Here is a 17,954-nt window from a genome sequence, read left to right as displayed (position 1 = left end):
AAATAATCAAAGCTGGTATATAAACAAGATCCATGTTAACATTAAATAACAAAAAAGCATTACAACTAGTATCAACAGGTCAAATTAAAAAGAAAGTACGATTTGAGAGTATTCGCAGTTACTGACAGCTAGTTAAAAGCCAAAACAATTAATAATAAAAAAATCATGTATCAAAGACTGAAATCAACTAAAATACATCCCAGGGATTTAGTATTTTAACGTCATGAACAGTCAAAGAAGACATGACTAGTGCAATGCCAAATATAAATGTATCGACAGATAGTAGGATTGACTTCTTTATAGTATAGTATGCATTTTCTTATAAAATTGAGAATGGAAATGGGGAATGTGTCAAAGAGAAAACAACCCGACCATACAGCAGACAACAGCCGAAGGCCACCAATGGGTCTTCAATGCAGCGAGAAACTCCCGCACCCGGAGGCGTCCTTCAGCTGATTATATATAAAATAGTTCAACAGATTGAAAAACTGAAAATTAACTATTGATAAATATATTCTTGTTTCGTTTTTAAAATACAAGACATGTGTGTTGATAACTGTTTGTTAACACAAATATCCAAATTCATGTTATGACCATATCCTCAGTGTCCAATATCTTCTTGCTACAGTTCCATTAAGTTGTGGGTAGCAGAAACTCTGCAGGGGAATTGATGGGAGATTATATCGAACACTCCTGTAGTACCAAAATGGGGATATACCTTTTCCTACGGATTCCGAACAAAAAAAAATACTTAACGTCTTAAGCCAACAAAAAACCCAATGACTTAGTAAAACAAACCAATCAAGTCTATGTCATAAATTAGCAATTAGATGTTAGGCTATCAACGCCTATCATGATGGAGAATACACATCAAAGACTATAAGACCTCTGCATTGAAAATATTAAAAACAAAATAACTCAATATTTCACATACAATCCTGTATATCACATTTTGGTACCCTACCAACACTATAAACAGACAATGGGTGGGACGAGGGTGGGATAAAAATAACTACAAGAACAGGCTATAAACAGACAATACAGTACAAACGTTGACTATTCTGTCAAACGTTTACCTTCTCATTGAGTGGATATTAAACAAATGAGACAGAATCACATGTACTTCCGCTTAAGTAAATTGGCCAATGAGGTTATGACCATATCCTCAGTGTCCAATATCTTCTTGCTACAGTTCCATTAAGTTGTGGGTAGCAGAAACTCCACAGACTTCCTGAAGATGAAACCCAATCTAAAATACAAAGGCCCAATCCATATATAATGCCTCTTCCCAAAACTCAAAATAAAACATTTCTTCTTTCTTAATATAATTTATTACATAACAAAGGTTGTACAGATAACATAGTTATACATTACAAAGAATCACAAAATTCATGCACGAGTATTTTATAAATTTTACAATGAATTACTCGTGCAATTACACATTCACCAATGGCTCCCAACAGCTTAACTGATCCCGTAGCAATTTTCTCGCAAAGTTCTTTTGAAATAAAATCAACATGTTGCTTACAAATTTTTAAATTTTGAAAATATTGATTTGGGGGAATATCAAAACCATAAAAACGACCCTTAAAATTTCCTTTAAAGTGTCTGAAAAAATCTGTACATTTATTAACCATTTTAGAATATCTTTATTATCTGTCCCTTCTAGAATATCTTTCCAGTTTGACAAATGATGATGAATCTGACCGCTTAGAAAGAGATCAGGATCACGCAAAGGTAAAGTCCCACTATCAAAATGAACACCACATGCACCATTCAGAACTTTTTCAGCCGATGGAAAGTGTGTTGTAAGTGAAGGAATTTCACCTCCAAGTGTTACCCATGCTGGTTCTTGACGTACTTGTACTTTTTTGTGATTAAAAACAATTTCCATTTCCCTTTCCGGAACATTCATGATTAATGAATTTAAACTTCCCAATGTTTTACTATTCTGAAGAGAAAAATAAAAACACTCTCTATATCCAAAAACCAACATAAGAGCACTTAAAGGAGAATTCCCTTCACCTACATTCCACGTGCAACATGTAGAACCACTAGGGTATCAGTGACCCTTGAATTGTAAATGAAGACATTTCAAATAAAGTAAAATAAAAACCATAATAATTCACAATAATTCTCTTATTGAAAATATAAAAAGATACTAAAAAACATTATTTCCCCCTTTGCAGCCTTCATTTTGTCACAGTTTCTTATCTGATGACTTGTACTATCCCAAAACAAACAAGCACCTCTCTGACGTATTCCAAAATTTCGAGGTCTGCCCCTATAACCATTAAAGCCACCTGGATACATCATGATTAACCCGTCTTGCAGCTTTAGAAAGTTCCTCCAGAGTAAGTAATATGAGTGAATTGCTAGGATTATCTTGCAGACAAAGTGTCCTCACCTTCTTTAAGTTTTTAACTTCTTTTTTTTTTGTGGTATTCTCTAAGCTAGCAGTCCTAACCTCCAAATCATCCCTCTTTCTTTTATTTGTCCCATTGTTGTCACTACTACTCTGCAAATTATCACCACTTCTCTGCACATTGTCACCACTTCTCTGCACATTTACGGAATTACCACTAGTAGTGGGGGGTCTTAAAAATAAAAACAAAACCACTATGATATCAATATTAACACACATTAAGTAACATCAGTGAATCTATATAAATATCAAAATTCTGTGTAAATTACTTCAGTGTGAATCTAAAGCAGTAATTATGTATTCACCAACAAGACAATTTTACATTTCAGCTAAATATTGCTTGTTATGTGGTACAAGTTGTTGCTCGTAATTGAAGGCCACACAAAGACCCAAGATGATGGCAATGTTCAATTACTTTCTTAAGTTATTATCTCATTAGCACATACTATGTATCATTTCTTTTCATATTTAGAAATTATTTCTAGTTTGATCATTTGTTCGTCTTCTAAGCTTGTCATCCTAGGCAATGTGCAAATTTTTATGCATAAAATTCAACAGATTAAATTTTATCTGCCAGCCAAGACATAACATTCAGAGTACAAGACGTAGAAATGACTTACTTGATCTTGCGACTGGATTAAATCTTGTCCACTGGGTTGTCTGTATTCATTTGCATACAGTATCAAACAATGTGTGGCCCACCTGGCTTCCTCAACTGTATCACCTCTTTCAGCAAATTGAAGTAAATCTTGTAGTTCTTCACCCGTTAAATCGAGAACCTATTCAATAATATAAAACAAATATGTGAGTTAAAAACTTAACAGAGCTTTTATTTTACTTGTTGTACTAACCTTGCCGACTTTAAATAAAACTTATTTATTTCATTACAAAGCACTTAACTTAGTTTCTTATAATTGTCTATAAACGTATTACAATAATAGGAAAGATAAAAAATGTCAAACAATGAAATGATGAATAGTACAAACCTGTTGCCTCAGATCATCCATGTATAAATCATTCAATTTTTTATCCTTTTGAAAACAAGCAAACTCCTTTAAGCTCTGTGGTTGTCCTCCTCTTATTCTCTTATCAGCCGCCACTAGCCGTACCCCTTTTAATGAGTGTCTACGTTTGAAACATGTGGGTAAAACCATCTGAAAGTAAATACACAACTATCTACACAACTGTACACACACTGTCACAAGCCTAGACATCACATGACGTCGCGCACCTGCTGAGGGAATTCCCCTTAATCAATATATACTTTTCCTCCGCTATTTGGAGTACCACTACGTAATAAACGAACATAGGCAAATGTATTTTTCCATTAAAATCTTTTAAAAGAACGAACAACCATTTGTTTTTTAAATTGTATATATTATTTTTAAATCCTAGAATTCAACTCAACATAATGACTCTTTAATAAAATTTGTGATGACACGTGTCGAGCACACCCTTCGCCACGACGGGATTTTGAACTGCCATAAAAAATTTTGACTTAATTCCTCATTAATTTTTTTTTAAAAACTAGGAAAATGCACATATTTTAGCAACCAGTTTGGTAATACAAATATATAATACAAATGTTAAAAACATTGGCCCTTATAATTAATTATCTTTACACTCGACCTCGTGTCGGCCTTTTCCAATCTATCAATTTATTATATGTCTTTAGCCCTGGTCATTTTCAAATTATATCTCATGGCCCTTGCCATTATTCTTCAATTATAACTTAAAAACCTTTGCTTTCTCAAATAAGAATTACCATCTCTAGATAAATGTTATCTCATTGGCCCTTGCCATTTTCCAATATCATATCTCATGGCCTCTTGCCCATTTAAAAAAATTTATATTGTCTATTGTCATTCACAAATTATATGACCTCTTGTCATTCTAATATCATATGGCCTCTTGCCATTTAAAAATAAAAATATATACCTTCACTATAAAGTATCACGGTTGGCCTGAGCGGTCAGGACACGTCCGCTCTCTTAAGTGGATATTAAACAAATGAGACAGAATCACATGTACTTCCGCCTAAGTAAATTGGCCAATGAGGTTAATATCCGTATTATAATTTTCAAGGGAGTGTTCAATTTCTTACATGTATGATTGAAATGTGATAAATATAACTGTTCATTTCTGTAAATGAGGACGTTATTATAAACACTATTGACATAAAATTGTGACGGGAAATAAAGTATTGGTCGATTACAATGTTTTAATTACAGTAACTTGAGTAAGTATTAATACTATTTTTAGTATTTATAGAAATCTGAAACATACATAATTCTTTAAACAGTTTCTAATGAGAAGAGTTACAGTGTACACAATACACCTGAATGTATTTTTGTTGATTGCAATTACTTTTTATGACCTTCCTCTAGCTTCAGTGATAATTGAAACATTTGAGAAGCTTGTTTCATCAATTTCAAGTGATGTAAACGAAACAGGGAGTCAACAGTTCGTTAATTTTTTTTTATCAGTCTTAAAACAATCTGCATATCGATATATCCGAAATTCCTAATGTTCATATTATAAAGCATGATGTATTTTTTTCCAAGTCATGGTTTATTTTCAAGGTTTCCCTTAGCAATTTTTAGATTAAGCAATTGAAATTGGTATCTTATTGTGAGCTTTGTCTTCACTAGCATGAATTAAGTTTATTGTTTCTTAAATAAAATATATAATTTTATCTTCGTATCGTTTAGATACAATTTAACCGATTTGAACATTATCAATGTTCTTACTTAACGTTCAGCTATTTATTCTGCGAAAGTCGTGATTTTAAAGGACATACAAATGTATATAAAATCTAAAGATACCTGTTAATAGGGGTCAGTTTGTTTTTACAAACCAAGCAATACATGCGTTGATTCAATTAGCGACTAATAAATACTTTTATCTTCACATAAAAACTGACAATTTTTTTTAAATGAACGATGATTTTCTCAATTTAATGTTGATCATCAAATCAAGAATCAAAAATCAATATATGTAATACAAATATTTCCTTATTAATAGGAAAAATTTAAAAAAACTTATTGAAATGTTTATAGAAAATAAAATATTTAACTTGTCAATAAACAGTTTAATAAGTTAATTGCATCTGAGATATGTTTTGTCGATTATCTTTGGTGAATAAATATTGTATATGGTTGATAGCCAGTGTATTTTTCGCATATTCTGATATGTTTTCCTCATTTCAAACGAATTTGCCTGTTTTTCACAACTGCCGCCGAATTTGCCTCAAATACCATGGTATTAGCCATTTTGGATATTCCTTTTTTACCCTCTCGAGCATTTTACTGCAAAAAATTTTCAGATATGAAGTTACATAAAAAAGCGAGGTAACGCGTATTAGTACATGTATCATAACATGATATATCTGTTAAACATATCCTACACTTTAATAAAAGAGAACATGCTTTATAAAATAAGCATTCGGAATATCAGAAATAGAGATTTGCAGATGGTTTTTGATACGACAAAAAAGTCCGCATATTTCAGGTTTCTACTTCCTGTTTGAATTTTAACTCAGTGTTGAAACTCTATTTCATTGAAATTAAACCGATTTCGACCAATAACGGTCAAATGATTGGAAAAAGACAAATAAGAATATCCATAAAAAAATATTTTAATCAACAAATTTAAGATGCCAAACTCAGAGCTTTAAATAGCGACAACCCATAATATTTTATCTTTCTTCATACTTTTTAAAAAATCAAAAAATTGGATGCAACTTTTACCAAATAGAAAATTATAAATGTCAAGGTTTAAAAGTTATATTGTATAATTAAGAAAATTTCAAAAGAGCATTTTTTCTACGTCCCGGAATAAAAACAAGTAGTGAAATTCGAATTTCCTTGAAAACTGTGCTGATGTTACAATGAGTAGAAATAAGTATTTAATATTGGGAAATAAGTTAAGTTTATAATATATTATATCCATGGCTATCAAAAAGTTTGGCTTTAAGCATTCCTGGTAACTCAAAATCAGAAAAGCGTAACTGACGCACCACATTAAGTTCACATATGTGTCCATAGTACACGGATGCCCCACTCGCACTATCCCTTTCTATGTACAATGGACCGTGCAATTGAGATCAAAACCCTTATTTGGTATAGAAATTAAAGAGATAATATCATATGAAAAATGTGTACAAAATTTCAAGTTGATTGGACTTCAACTTCATCAAAAACTACTTTGACCAAAAACTTGAACACGAAGCGACACAGACGGACGGACGGACAAACGCACAAACGAACGATAGGACGCACAGACCGAAAAACATAATGACCCTAAGTGGGGCATAAAAAGTTATTTTCATATTTTATTACTGAAATGTTATTTGTAGTTTCACTATGACTTGATAAACGTACCGAGAATATATATAGCGCATTGATTTTAAAAGGTCAGATTATTCTAGTGCTATGCAAAATCGTAAATGAACCAAGGCTTAACCAACAAATTACTTTTAACAGCATTATCATATTGATATCAGATATATTTTGGCAAAATATCTTAGCTTGATCTTGATTCAAAATTATATCATAATAAAAAAAATTATAAAATCAATTTTAATTTAACTATCCTGATTTGATAAATCTAAGAGAGTCATGTAAGCCATTTGTAACGATGTAAAAATCTGTTTATATATATATATAGGGTGTTGTTATGTCAGTTTAAAAAGTTATTTGAACAATCAATATCTTAAAACGTAAAAGTTATTTGGTCAAGTATTGTTCAGACTGGTCGACTATTGTTTATACCTTAGGTCGAGTACGGTTCAGACTGAAAAAAATAGGTCGAGAGCTGGTCAAGTATTGGACGAGTACAGGTCGAGAAAGGGTTAAGACTGTTTCAGACTGGTCGAGTAATAGTTGAGACTATTTTCAATAGCAAAGAGGAGGGTCAAGTACAAATCAGTACAGTCGAATATATCTAAGACTGAATCGAGTAATTTCAAGTAAAATTCAGACCAATTCAGACTGGTCCAGTAAAAATCAGTACAGTCGAGTATAGATATAGGTCGTTTCAGACTTTTACTGGTTTGTAGTGTTAGTAGAACCAAAGATTCATAATGTTGGCCTAACTATATGTACTATGCCATACGAAATATATGTACTATGCCATACGAAATATATAAACTATGCCATAGGTAATATATTTAATATATGAACTATGCTCTACGTAAACTAATATGCCATAATCAAACTTGAAAATTTAACAGCAGTGTTTTATTGTCTACAACAATCAAACGAAAATTTTTTGCTATCGGCTCTTTGCTTCAGTCAAATAAGAAGCTTAAATTGAAGGCCGTTTCCTATTCTTGTCTAGATTTGGTGCCACCTGTGCCGACATACATGTCGTATATTAGGAAAAGTCATCATAGCATAATTATGTTGCTCTGTGATATATGAGAAAAGTAAACAATGTTTACAAAATCAATCAAAATATAATTGGAGAGAATACTTTTAGACTCAAAGCGACATTGGCACGACGAAACGTGGCATTTCCATTTGTTTGTATATTTTCTTTTTTATCTTTATTACAAATATTGTTATTTGTCGTAATTACATGTAATTCAGAACATTTGGACGAACAAGCTCTAAACCTATTCATGATCAGCATCAAGCATTAATATCTTAGAACGTTATAAAAAGATATAACAGCATAGACAAATGTTCACACAATCACCAAGACAGATAACTCTATGGCCCGGCTACTGCAAGTTCATTTGCATATTGAAAAACTGCTTATGTTATTTTATAATTTCAACAGTTTCATTATTGTTCCAGCACAATATCGTTAACCGGACATCTCCTTGAAATTGTTCAACACTAAGCCGCCAAGCAATAATTTGAAGAGCAATGATGTTTATAATCACATTTTGTTTTGTTCAACTATTAATATTTCCGTTCCTGAAAACCACTACTTTAGAAACAGACAGAAACAAGACATAAGTTCTCTGTTTGTAAATAAAAGACAAAAAATAATGTCAACAGAAAATCCAGGAGAAATAGATTAGAGAAAGAACAATTGAAAAGCTTAAGGTGGTATATGTTTGAGGAAAAAAACTGCAGTAATCTGGGTATTTCCGTTTCTAAGAGTAGAAAAGCTGATAGCAATGATACAGCCAAGAACGCTTAACGTTGGGTTTAATACCATAAAAACTCTTCCATTGCTAAACGTTCTTCATTGGACCGTCAAATTTGGCAAATACACAGTAAAAAAAAAGGGGTATAAAAATAAGAGAAACTATCTTATATCGAATGGAACTTAATACCAGTATTGTATTGTTCATGAAGCACAAAAAGATTAGCACACATAATCATTAAAACTTTCGATTTAAAGATTTTAATATGATACATTGGCTACAGTAAACAGTTATTAAAGGTACCAGGATTATAATCTAATACGCCAGACGCGCGTTTCGTCTACATAAGACTCATCAGTGACGCTCAGATCAAAATATTGTAAAGCCAAACAAATACAAAGTTGAAGGACCCAAAATTCCAAAAAGTTGTGCCAAATAAGGCTCAGGTAATCTATTCTATACAGTAAATCTTTATCTGAAATGTTCCAGAAATAATTTGCAGTGAAATATTTTGAGGCATAGGGTTTCCCGTTTTTTATGAGTAATCGGTGGCAGTTTATTCTAGACATGTGAATTATGTGCGCTGATATTTGATCACGCAAGTTTATATTGTAACATTTGTATATGCAAATTGATAAATTAGAAAACGATATCCAATGCATTCTACTTTTCTTTGATTTTGAAAAAGCATTTAATCTATCTACAAAACAGTATACAGTCTTTTACATGCTTCTATAATTCAGAGAGGTCGCATGAAAGGATATCCCTTATGTTCCAAAATGTCTTTGTTATGTGTTGATTTTTTTGGGGCTATTACTACGATACAAATAAGTCATTTCCATAGAACATACCCAATTTATTATATTACATTATGTTGATAACACCACACTTATTTAAGATTGTTTACCAGAATTTTAAATTTATCTCTTTGTATATCAAAATTATTATCCGACTAATCGTCTCAGAATGAATAAAGTTGTTTGAATTGGGGAAGAGAAATAAGGTCAAGATATAAAATGTGGCAATCAATTGGATTTGTAAGTTACTGACTTGTTCAGAAACTGCTTAATGAAGGTCCAAAATAGTAGAATAACAAAAATACCGACATCCAAGGAAAATTCAAAACGAAAATTCCTTTATGAATTGCAAAATCAAAAGATCAAATACATCAAATGAATAGAAACAACTGTCACATTCCTGAATTGGTACAAGCATTTCCTTATGTAAAAAAAGTTAAACATTCCTTTTATCAAGCAGTGTTTATACAAAGACAGAACTCCAAACTAAAGTGACAGTAGAGAACATATGTAATTTATCTACTTTTTGGAATGATAAAAAAAATAAAGATTGGAATCACAATTCTTTTTACAAAAAAAGGAATGTAAAAAGTGTCTGGTGGTGTTTGTAGAAAATCTGCTGGTCTTCATTATCATTTCTATTGCGAAATACAAAACCTTTGTAGGCCCTTTGGACAATTTTCATAGTCAAATTATCCAGTCCCACCACCTTGTAAATTCTCTGTTGTCTGGCTTTTGATATACTTTTTTGTCATTTTTTGTTTTTTTGTCGTTTTTATTTATGTTGCATTGGCGTTTGTTTTTGTTGCACTTCAGTGTTTCTGTTGTTTCGTTGTTTTCCTCTTATAGTTGATGTGTTTCCCTCGGTTTTAGTTTGTAACTCGGATTTGTTTTTTCAAAATCGATTGATGACTTTTTACCAGCGGAACCACCACTTCGTGTAGAAATATTTTTATATGGAAGGTTAATAAAAATTTAAATATAAAACAACATAAGAAATCTCATAAAATAGTTTAAAGAATACAATATATAAACAGAACAAAAATACGATGCGGACAAGTGAAAAGTGTAGCATTAAATAACATATTTTATAAAATAACAAATAGAATAAAACCTACAATCCAACTGAAAGAACAATTAATACAAGTAAATTATCAAGTTCTTAAAATACCCTCCCGATCAAGGCTACCTAGGTTTATCATTATTATTTATTCATATGTTTCATTTCTAGAATGACTATATGTATCTTGCATTTACAAATGTAACTACGGGCTAAATAAACATATGACATCGATACAAGTAGTTTTGCCTCATAACGCATTACAAAAAACATAATTAAGAATAAAAGAAAAACAAGACATTCTTATATGTTTAAGACAATCTTTTTCTACTTTCAATTCTAAGTATTGCTTTTATTTCCACTTCATTATGCTCAACTGATCGAGAATCGTGCCAATCTCCGTACAGCGCTCGTTTCCTTTCCGTATACTCAGTACACTACAATACAATGACATATTAAGTGTAGTGATACGAAGTAAGTACGGAACGGATGTGAGCTCTGCGCCGGAGATTGGAATCGTGCATGCATCATACAAAACATCACATTGTCTGAAAGAAAAAGACAATACATGTATACATGTAAACATGCATTGCATCAATACAGTTATTAAATGAATATGATCGTTAATTCTTTCATTTTTCGATTACATTAATGTTGTTCTTGAAGAAAGAATAAAAGAATACAAGATCAAATAAAATAAAAGGTTAGTCTACTAAAAATTTCATAGCGAAAACGAATATTTTTTGGTTTAAACATCCTTTGGTTTGGATGATGTTAATGTAGGTACATCACTAATGGCAAGAAAGATTATGAATGTCAGTATTAACAGAAGATTATTAATGTATCGACTATTTTTTACTGTACTAGAACTACTTTTGAGTCCTACTTAGTTGTCTGTCAGCTGGATGTGGCACAAGTTAATTTTGATTTCATTTTTTTTTTCTACTTCAGGTTACTGTAATCACAGAATTGTAATGGCAATTATCCATATCTGTTTATTGCTCATTTTCATCATATATGTTGCAAGACCAGATGAAATAAAATGTCCGGTTGAGTTTTGTAAATGTACGAATTTCGAAGCAATCTGCTCTGGTAAATATCTTACTTATATTCCACGTTTACCAAGAAATATTCGCAAAGTTACTTTTCATAATGGAAATATTGGAACATTATCTGAAGGAAAGATCACAAACCTAACTTTCAATGTTATTGATACGCTTAGATTTATCAACAATAACATTGTTCGACTTCAACCTGACACATTTTCTACTTTCATGACAATAAAAGCATTGACCATCTCATCCGAACCAGCATTGCTAGCAAGAGATGTAATGAATATTTTGAACAATATGAAAACTGAACATGTGAAGTCACTCAACATATCAGACAACGATTGGAGTTTTCTTCCAGATGACATGTTTAAGGCAATAAAAAAGAATAGAATTCAATATATTAACCTCAAAAGAAATAGTCTTCGGCTGTTAAATTTCTCATGGTTTTCAAATATGCCTGACTTGCGTTTTTTGAAAGTCAGTTTTAATAAAATTGCAACAATTTTACTAGATAGTATTCCCAACCTGAAATCACTTAATCTCGACAGTAATGAAATAACAAACTTTCCAAACTTCTGTATAAATCATGGTAATAAGAGTGCACTTCCAAATTTAAGAAAGTTATCCCTTAGCAATAATAGAATTGGATATGTTGGAGAATTTCGATGTTTTCTGAGGCTTTACTCTTTAACAATTGACGACAATTCGATCGATAGAATTGACTACAATACTTTTGCAGAATTACAAAAATTAACTAATCTCAGTCTACAAGCTACAGGAAAACCTTTGAAAAAAATTGAAGATGGTGCTTTTAATTTACCGTCATTACAAATGTTATCGCTCCGTAATTGTCGTTTCCATTTTGATCGTCTATTACCGTCGGCACAAAGAAGTATGCTTTCAAATTGCAATGATATAAAATTCCTTGATCTTAGTTGGAATTATATAAAATCATCAATCATTTTGGCAAGGATGATATCACAATTGCAACAATTAAGATATCTTAATTTGGAAAACACTAGGCTTAGCTTTTCGCCTAGCAACGTTTTTCCTGAACTACCAATCATTGAAACACTTATCATGCGCATGAATCGAATATATGGATGGAACAGAGATGTGTTTGCTCATGTGACATCTCTACAATATCTAGATCTACGCCATAATTTGATAAATATAATAAACGAATCATCTTTTCCAACTTCGTTACTTAAAAATTTGAAAAAGATTGGTCTAGGAACAAATCCATTTGCTTGTACTTGTGAACAGATATGGTTTGTCACTTGGTTACGGCATACTAATATAACGCTTTTAGAATACCCAAAACAATATTTTTGTTCTACACCAGACAATTATAAGGGAAAATTGCTGAAAGATTACAAGCCTTCATATTTGTCGTGCAACTCAATCGTAACGATTGTTATTTCAATGTCTGCATTCATTTGCCTGTTCATATCGATTATGACACTTTTCTTGAAATGTAATACAAATATTAAGAATTTGTTATACCTTCTCAAAGTTAAACAGTTTAGACGACATGGTTATCTTCCTATTTCCAATAGCGCTGATTATGAATATCACGCTTTTGTTGTTTACTGTGATGAAAACCGAATGTGGGTTCATAACGACTTTGTTAAAAAACTCGAAAATGAAGAGGGATTTAAGTTTTGCATTCATCACAGAGACTTTGATGTAGGAGAATCTATCAGTGGAAACGTTGATAAATATCTTAAAAAGTCGTGGAAGGTCGTTGTTATTATTTCAAATGCATTTGCTAAAAGTGAATGGTGCCAGTGGGAGGTCGATATAGTTCAGGAGAGAAGACGTCGACAAGGCAGAAATGCACTCCTGCTAGTAATGCTTGAAAATGTCACCTCGAAAAACATGACAAGTCCTCTGCGTACTTTATTAGACAGCACTCCTCATCTGAGGTACAAAAAAGGAAACGGTGAAAATTTATTTTGGACTGCAGTAATTGAAGATCTTCAAAAAGCCGTCGGACAACCCCCCGTTTCTGAATTATAGAATATACTTGAACTTATTTGTGCCAATGTCAAACTATGTCTATAAATCGTTTTTGTTTTTTATCTCTCAATTAAGTCTTAGTTACTGCATGCGTTTTTGGTCAATTTATTCTTTTATCAACTTTCATATAAAATCATTTTGCATGTTTCATAGATATTACTTTTGCAATTATGTTTGCTTCAACATTTGTACATGTTGTAAATATTTACCGAATAAAAAAGTTGTTCTCATTGTGTAAATATGTAATGTCTCTGCATTTAAACATTGCAGAATGTATGATTCATGCCATGTCAATTATACAGGTGCCAAACGTTTTCTTTCTGTTGTTGAGTTACTCAAATACGATTAGTCGAAAAAAATGTCTAATGAGTGTTTGGGTGAAGATGGGGTATACAGTTGTGTTTGAAGACAACAAAAGAGTTGTTGGTTATAACAGGTGGCGGAAACTAAATATAAATAATAAGTTAAACCCTGTCAGCAGTTAATGGAAGCAAACTCAAAGTATTCAACCCATGGATCAGAAATTTGATACTCTATTTCGGTCGATGTTCATTATATAAAACTTTATATATAAACCTATTTCATTATCAGTACAGAAAAACATGATCTTGTTCAATGGCAAAACCAACTTTAAAGAAAACGAAAAACAAGCATCGTAGTATTGCTACAAAAAAATCATGGAAAATAACTCTTAAGTCGAAGACAACGCCATTGCAAAATAAAAATAAAGTATCGTGCGTTCGAAACGCCTTTCTGTATTCAGGTTCATCAGGCATGCTAAAAATAAGAAGTTAGAGCCACCATGTGTCATCAAAGAACCAACAGCACATTGAATATTTGAACTCAACACTGAAAACGAGTAGGAAAGGAACATTCAAACTCAAAGTCGAAAATAAACTGACAACGCCATGGCAAAAAAAGAAAAACGACAAACACAAATATACAAAACTCGCCATAGAAAACTAAAGACTTCATGAGCAACACGAACCGCAACAAAAAACTGGGAGTGAACTCATGAGTTCTGGAAGAGTATGCATATCCTGCTACATAAGGTACGCGTTGTATTGCTCACGCAAGTGCAAACCTAGTGATAGTTCTAATTTTTTATATTACATTCGGGAGAAAAGGACAATAAGAACATATCCAACGTCATCTGTGTGTATTTTATAACGGTCAACCAATTTGTGATGGCCTCCGTAAAATTTACGAAAGAATGATTTCTATATTACAGATTTACACGGGCAGAAGGAGTGAAACTAAGAATGCAAATAATTGAACAAATACGGATAAATTGACAAAGACAGACTTTTAGAAAGAAAGAAAAAATACATAATTATATAAAACAGAACACAAACACTTAAAATATTAGAAATAGTACTACAAAACCTCATTTATTTTTTTTGCGTTTGCCTTACGTCCAGTGACAAATATTTCATGCATTTCTAAGACGAAAACAAAGCTACAACACAAACAATAGTATGATTCTACAAGGTAAATGTTAACCGGACTGATACTAGAAAATCAGTTTTTGTTGCGTTGGATATAAATGTTGGCTAGAAACAGGTCACCTACAGAACAATAAGAAAAATATTTCAAAGGTTCTATATCGCTCAGAGGGCTTGCGCTTTCTCTTCTAGATGTATCGGATTAAACGTCAACTTTCTAGATGTATCGGATTAAACGTCAACTTTCCGACCAGATGTGACCGTATATTTATATATCCTACACTGCCACGGGTTTCCCCTCTTAAGCAGGATTTTCACTACTGGTACAGGTATGACATTTAGGAAGGGACCATATTGCTGTACCAAGGTCAATCCGTGGTGTGATAAAATAGAAAGGAACCCTTACACTCTGTAAAGGTTTCATAACTTAAGTATTTTTTTTTACTAAATGAAAATCAAATTACCTGAAGTGGAGGTAAAAGTTTGATACATTATAATATTCATTTTAATATTAAAGATTATCCCAAACTTTGGAAAAGTTTATGGATGCTAAAAGTTGCGATGTGACATGATAAATTCTTTATGGATTCTTAACGTATTGTTATCTACCGACAGAAAACTTTGTTTTGATACGATTTGATTCTACGTTGTAATTTATTTTTAAATTGATCCCTAAATAACTGCTTCTCTTCTTTAAAGTAGTGTTTGATGTTAACGCTTTAATGCAAATATATAAAGGATGTGAACCAAATAAACTTAACTGTAGTCGAGAATTTCATACTGTTATTAAATAGGAATAGAATTGTTTTGTATAAAAGTCATTCATTTCAGACACAATAGATACATTGCACCTACTCATATTTAATTGTCGCAATAGTTAACTTTTGTTCCATTGTGTTTCAAGTTACTTCCTGAGACAAGTTACAAAGTTTACAACCTCAATTTTTATGAAGATAATCATCATAACGAAGTGACCTTTAGTCTTCATACGCACATTAAAACAAATATTTTTCTACCATTATTAAAAGTTTAAAAGTAGATGTACATTACATATTGTTACAGCATACATTACAGTTTTTGGCTCCAAAGAAAAACTTATTACAATAAAAAAGAAAAATGTGTATACTGTCATTCACTCCTTAGCAATTTTCTGAACATTCTAACGTCAAACTACAATCAGATTATTTCCGTGATGATAGTACCATAAATACTTCATGGATTATGATTTTTAAATGGGCTTATTTCGCGGATGCTAGTCCTGACACACGTGATGTGCGCGCGGCATTTGCTCTAATGTGTTATATTACGTTATCAACTGGCGAGAGAGTTAAAATTGGGACATTCAAATGTCGAAAATAAACAGAAACCTTTAAGCTGTACAATAGGACTGCAAGATACCAGTGAACAAGTTCAAATGAAATCATCTCTTTGAAAATTTTATAGAGGCCATCACGAATTAGTTGACCGATATCGAAAAACCTTTTTATGTTTCTTCGATACATATATGACGTGGCTCTGTACTTATACATCCCGTCATTGTGTTATTGTACTATGGTAAATTTGTGTATTCTTGTCTTTATTTTTTGTTTATATGCTTGGTCTATATGCCATTTTGTGCTTCTTTGTTACATATTTGGTTTTTTTTGTTTTTTTTTTTGTTTTTATCTTTTCAGTGATTAAGATTATAACACAATGTTGACTGCTGTACCCCTATTTTTGACATATTTACCTATTATGTCTGGGTTTTTTTTTTGTTCACGCATCGTTTTTCATATAATGGAATTCGATGCGACTGTCATACAAGTGAGAGGTTTAGCTAGCTATAAAACCAGGCTCAATCCACCATTTTCTACATAAGAAAATGTCTGTACCAAGTCAAGAATATATGACAGTTACTATTCATTCGTTTAATGTGTGTTGTGCTTTTGATTTTGCCATTTGATTAGGGACTTTCCGTTTTGAATTTTCCTCGGAGTTCAGTATTTTTGGGATTTTACTTTGCACAGATGACGACGAATATGTTACAATTGTTGTTACCATAATACCCTCATTTTTTCATCGAATGTAACCTACATAATTAGACTTATCACCGGGTTTGTACTAACGTGATTAATACGACTGGTGCCACATGTTAAGCAGGATTTCATCACCCTTCCAGAGCACTTGAGGTCATTTCAATTTCCTTTTAGTGAGGTTATGTTTAGTCAGTCTTTAGTTTTCTAGGTTGTGTTTTGATTACTGTTGTTTGTCTTTAAGTCGTTTTGCATTTTTTGCCATGGCATTGTCAGTGCTTTTGACTTATCAGTTTAAATATTCCTTGTTATCTTTCGCATAGGTTTTCCAATGAAATATGTCAATCTATTAATCGACATCTGTCAAAGTCAAACAAATGATGTTTTCATACACATTCTTAGACTTGTTCGTCTATTCGCCGCTTGTTTATTTTTTTTAAATTTTTTACCATCATGACCATGACGTTAACAGTTCTTTTTTCGACTTGTGACTTTTTAATGTTTCCTTGGCATCTTGGTATCTTCCGCCTCTTTATCAAAACTGATAAGATCAGCATGCCATTTTATACAAAAGTCCGATATGTTTTTTAGCTTTACATTCGGTGCAAAATGACAGGTTGGAAATTAATAAATCAGTTTAAGAAATAATTCTTTCATGCCATACTTTATGCTCATTTTAACATGGGTAGGCATTATATTTGTCAATATCTTTATACCGAGCGTTAGCGAGGTGTAAAATATTGACAAATATAATGCCTACCCATGTTAAAATTAGCATAAAGCATGGTATGATAGAATTATTTCGATTCTGATTTATTAATTTCCAACCTGTCATTTTGCACCAAATGTAAAGCTGAAAAACTTCGAAGCGGACCTATAATACACGTTCGAAAGGCAGCCATTTTGATTTAATGAACCAAAAACGTTATAGAAAATCAACAGTTCCACGATAACAAAATTAATATATATATGTAAAATTACTATTAGAATGATTTTGATTAATTTCCTAGCGAGCAACACCAACAAAAAGATCCATCCAGC

The 17,954-nt window shown here is 31.9% G+C and overlaps 2 protein-coding genes across 2 annotated transcripts; one reads left to right on the top strand and one right to left on the bottom strand.

The window, feature by feature from the left end:
- Positions 1-2,185: 2,185 nt before the first annotated feature.
- LOC127708361 (uncharacterized) lies at positions 2,186-3,579 on the bottom strand. Its single transcript, XM_052213212.1, has 3 exons — positions 3,412-3,579; positions 3,059-3,204; positions 2,186-2,597 (listed from the first exon to the last, which is right to left on the bottom strand). The coding sequence occupies exons 1-3, from the start codon at positions 3,577-3,579 to the stop codon at positions 2,294-2,296; spliced, it is 618 nt and encodes a 205-aa protein (XP_052069172.1). The 3' UTR covers positions 2,186-2,293.
- Positions 3,580-4,637: 1,058 nt separating this feature from the next.
- LOC127710161 (toll-like receptor 13) lies at positions 4,638-13,687 on the top strand. The gene is made up of 2 exons (XM_052215895.1): positions 4,638-4,664; positions 11,334-13,687. The coding sequence occupies exon 2, from the start codon at positions 11,357-11,359 to the stop codon at positions 13,454-13,456; it is 2,100 nt and encodes a 699-aa protein (XP_052071855.1). The 5' UTR covers positions 4,638-4,664; positions 11,334-11,356; the 3' UTR covers positions 13,457-13,687.
- The last annotated feature ends 4,267 nt before the right edge of the window (positions 13,688-17,954 follow it).

The sequence above is a fragment of the Mytilus californianus genome, unplaced genomic scaffold (assembly GCF_021869535.1).
Source record: "Mytilus californianus isolate M0D057914Y unplaced genomic scaffold, xbMytCali1.0.p SCAF_7, whole genome shotgun sequence".
In the NCBI taxonomy this organism is placed as follows: Eukaryota; Metazoa; Mollusca; class Bivalvia; order Mytilida; family Mytilidae; genus Mytilus; species Mytilus californianus.
This window is presented reverse-complemented; position numbering and strand designations above follow the sequence as displayed.